Source organism: Schistocerca serialis, chromosome 5 (genome assembly GCF_023864345.2).
Source record: "Schistocerca serialis cubense isolate TAMUIC-IGC-003099 chromosome 5, iqSchSeri2.2, whole genome shotgun sequence".
NCBI classification, from domain to species: Eukaryota; Metazoa; Arthropoda; class Insecta; order Orthoptera; family Acrididae; genus Schistocerca; species Schistocerca serialis.
The window spans coordinates 2,692,895-2,697,267 of record NC_064642.1 but is presented as its reverse complement, the minus strand read 5'-3'; the positions used below and the strand labels follow the sequence as shown (position 1 = coordinate 2,697,267).

Here is a 4,373-nt window from a genome sequence, read left to right as displayed (position 1 = left end):
GGAGCATTTTATGCTTTCCGTCTTGTCACCTAAGAGGCGTGTGGTAGTGCTGGGGTTTGCAGATTATTATTTCATTCTCTTTAAAAAATAAATGTCATTCGAAGCTATAGTCTTGGCTAATCCCTTTTACGTTTGAACGCAACTGCTGACATCACTGCTGGTTGGTTGGACCAGCTGGCTGGACAAAGTCGTCCAAGTTAAATGCGCTGGTAAGGCAGTTGTCCTGCATTATCCCTCAGTCTATGTGCGTGTAACACAGCATAAAACATGTACTTACAATTGTACTTGATTACACTTGACACAGCTTGGCTTCTGCTCCATGTGAAACAAAATCCAGTGAGTTTCAACCAAATGACGAACAACACACGCTGTGATGTTTACATCAGATTTATTCTTATGATGGTCACGGTACGGTAAATTTCGTAAAATCGATTGATAGTACCAAACAAAACTTCCAAAAAATAACGTTTACAGTATTGAAAACATGATGAACTAACAATTCAAAAGCCAAAAATTAATCGATAGTAAATAACATACTGCCAATGCAGCAAAATACGAACTTCCACAATTCCAATAACACTCAGTCCAATACCACACCAACATCAAACAATTTAGAAACAGACAACCCTATACGCCCTTCGCAAACAATCCATTTCACATGCCGCACCTCAATGACATCACAGTTGTCACGGGTAAAAGCAGACGAGTGAAATCGGACCCTTCCATTGACCATACATGCCCATTCAAAACAGATGTTCATCCACATCTCTTCCTTCAAATCAGAACTGAAACAGATTTGTCGGAAAATGTTGCCCTTACAGATTGGTACACATGCTGTAGAAGTTGCTTGCTGCAGCCAACACCTGAACATATGTGCTACGGATGATTGTAATCATATGGCCTGCAGTGACATAGATAAATGTGGGTGAATTGCAAATAAAACAATGTTGTCTTGATTTAGAGTCTAATTATTTCTGAATTGACACTCATATGACTCTTAGTATCATAAATTTCCCAGGCTGTTCAGTTTAAGGTAAGCCAACTTCCTTCTAATTTTAACTTTCTTCCATGAAAAATCACACAAGTAGACCATAAATTAGTGAACATAAATGTGGTGGTTTCTGTGAGTCCCTGCAGAACAGTTATCTGTGGTTTTTTATTGCTCCATTTTTCTTATTGCTGTTCATTTGAGTTCTACTACTACTTTTTTAAATAACTTTATGATTCAAAATGTAATAACTCTGTTAGATAGTTGTTCATTTATAGAAAACCAATCAATAATTTTATAGAACATTCCATGTTTGTTTGAAAACTTGATGTTCTCCATTGTGTGATAATTTTATTGTTTATATCCTGTGTTTAGTACATGACAAAGTGATTAGGAACCAGCTAAGCATCAAGCTAACCAACTGTGAAGAGCAATTTTTCAACTACACCACTGTTTGTTAATACAGCACGTGGATTCAATCTGGTTTTAATGCATCACTCTCTTGCAAGCTAACACTTTGCTAGACCTCATATCACTATAAAAAAAATTCAAAATATTAAAGTCAAATGAAACAGTGGAAAGCAAACCAATACACACAATTCATTTGGATATAACTGAGTGGCTTTAGATGCACCCAGTTTCTAAAAATAAACATTTAGTCCTCACATGTCAATCTCGCTTACAACAGCTTCATCCCATGGACCATATATGTTATCCTTGTGGCACTGCCATTTCACAAAACATAATGGACACACTGCTGTGATAAATATCACAGAACAGATAAACAGGAAAGTCAAAATTGATGACACAGTAAATAAAAAATAAACAGTTACAGTGACCATGCTACCTACAGTGATCAGAGATCCTCTCACATTTGACAATAACATTGGAAGGAGTGCGTATAATTCAACTGCAACTGTTAACAGCACAAAGGCATGGAATGGTGAAGGCAGTCGTGACGCTAAGCATATTGAACCAAATATGGCCGCATTCAGAGACAAGGCGCTAGATACAACTGCTGCAGGCACACCATAATCGAAAAATATCAAGTGAACACAACTCATTATCGTGGTCATCGCATATATTGTGTCTGTACTAATTGTCTCGGTAAGTGTTTTCAGAATAGGGGACAGCACGTAGCCAAAGGAAAGAAATATTAGAACTGTGTGCAAATCTCCCCAAAATACTGTGCTATAATTTACACTCGTATGTACTGCTCTGAACAGCAGGTAACCTATTCCTGTCAGTATGCTGCTGCACACGAATACTTTCTCCGGTGTAATCCATTCGTTGTTGACGTACACGAATATTAAAGCAAACCATACAACGATGCATAACTGGCGTGCAACTAGTCCACCCCCTCTGATCGCCTCTCCATACGACACACCTCGAGAATGTACATTTTTCTTCAATTCTTCCAGAAACGATGCATCTGTGTAATTGTCTGGATAGCCTTTGTTTTCATACAAATTCTTCTTCCACGCAGATCTTGTTGAACTTTTCTTAATAGTCATCGAATGTCGTTCAGATAAAACGCATTTTAGTCAATTACCTCACAAAACACCAAATTCCCACCCATGACTTGTCAACACAACACAGTTAGCTAAACGCGCATCCAAAGACCTGCTTTACACTTACCACACAGGCGTCTAAAGCTAGCGAAATGAGGGATGCTCAACTACCGGACCTACCGATAGATGGCTCTTCCAGCTGATTACTATCGTCTGTATTGCCCGCCATATTTGAATTTGCCAAGAAGTTTCTCTCGGTCTGTACGGTGTATAAGGAATTAAGGATTATCGAAATGGTGATTTCTTGTTCCGCTTTCAATTGTGCGAAGCGATGGAGTAAGGAAAGTGACTTACCATTTCACAGGTGATAAGACTGCCGATACAATACGACAACAATACAGACTTAGTGCGTTTGCTAATTCGATGTTTTTGAACAGGTTTCCTCTAAAGCACCCAGAGCTGCTAAAGAAGTGGATTACTTCCGTGAAGCGGAAAGATTTTAAACCTAAGTCTTGCAGTTTTCTTTGCGGAAACCTTTTCCCACAAGATGATTACGTAGTGAGCCCTGGAACGTGGAAGAAACGTCTCAGATCCGAAGCAGTGCCATCAATTTTTGACTTTCCGACACATTTGATGCCACCAAATAAGCAGCCACGACGACATTTTAGGATTTTGAGTGACTACGATGCTTCTCCATTTGAGGTAGCTAATTAATTTCCTTGCTATGTGTGTGGTTTTGACTTTTGTGAATTTATTTCGTACGGACACAGATGGGCTACATAGGTCTACGCAATGTTGTAATACAGTTCCATATTTTTGTTTTTAGCGTTCTGTCCTGGAATCCGTGCTTGATTTGCCCTCTGCAGAAGCTACTGATTTCGTGGAGAACGTTGTCAATGAGAATTCTTCCGTGGAAAGCATGTCCCATTTATCCAATGCAGAAGCTACGAATTGTGTCGAAATCGTTAGTATAAGGATGTTTTCACACCCCCAAAGTTTACTTATAATATTTTTTCATCAAGCCTTGAGTTATTTCAATCATATATAACGAAATTGTTTCTTTATTTCAGAGTGCAGTTGGTTCTCAAGTAATTGATTGTGGTATACAGCCGAAAGTAGAAATGGAAGACAAGCGACCGAAACTTGCAATTTTTTCTCAGACATTGTGCACGAATTAAAACGTAAACTGAAGTGTGTCCGTGAAAAACTTCGAAGAAGAGAGAAGAAAGTGTTTTCCATGGATGACATCATAAGTTCATTGAAGGAGAAGGGGCATCTTCCTGAATAGTTACATAACTTCCTCAATCATCAGAAAGGAACACAAGTGGAATTAGTGTGCAATTTAGTGGACAACTCTCTCTCGTCAAAGGGTAATAGATACACAACAAATGTGAAAATGTTTGCGATGACTGTGTACTTTTATTCACCAGCAGCATATGAATACCTGCAAAAATTAATGCCTCTGACCCATAAATCATTGATTCCCAAAAGGGGGGCAAGTGTCGACTGTGAAACTGGCTTCTTGAAAGATGTTTTTAAGTAGGCCTACATTGATTCGAACCCAATTGTAAGGGACCAGTTCAGCAATTCATGTCTAATTATAGACAGTGTGGCACTTAGGAAGCAAGTAGTTTGGGACCAAGGAACTAAGCAATACACAGGTTTTTTAGAGTTTGGTGGGGAAGTGCCTCAGTCAAAAGAAGTAATAGAGGCATCTGAGGCTCTGGTTTTCATGCTTGTCTCTATTAAAGGCAAATTTATATGCTCGATTGCATATTTCTTTATCAACGGTGTACAGGCAAATAATCAGGCCACACTGATAAAATCCGCTTTAGAGAGGCTGCATAGTTCTGGCATTAGGGTTTGGTGTGTTA

The 4,373-nt window shown here is 38.9% G+C and overlaps 1 protein-coding gene and 1 long non-coding RNA gene across 2 annotated transcripts; one reads left to right on the top strand and one right to left on the bottom strand.

The window, feature by feature from the left end:
• Window positions 1–947: 947 nt before the first annotated feature.
• Window positions 948–2,616, bottom strand: LOC126480839 (phosphatidylinositol N-acetylglucosaminyltransferase subunit C). The gene has a single exon (XM_050104184.1). The coding sequence runs from the start codon at window positions 2,500–2,502 to the stop codon at window positions 1,651–1,653; it is 852 nt and encodes a 283-aa protein (XP_049960141.1). The 5' UTR covers window positions 2,503–2,616; the 3' UTR covers window positions 948–1,650.
• An 87-nt stretch (window positions 2,617–2,703) lies between these two features.
• LOC126481401 (uncharacterized) lies at window positions 2,704–4,012 on the top strand. The gene is made up of 3 exons (XR_007587551.1): window positions 2,704–3,201; window positions 3,326–3,463; window positions 3,570–4,012. It is a non-coding gene; the product is annotated as an uncharacterized LOC126481401 (long non-coding RNA).
• Window positions 4,013–4,373: the final 361 nt, after the last annotated feature.

Excerpts from the sequence above, each read along its gene's own strand:
- LOC126480839 (XM_050104184.1), bottom strand. The coding sequence starts at position 2,502 with ATGACTATTAAGAAAAGTTCAACAAGATCTGCGTGGAAGAAGAATTTG.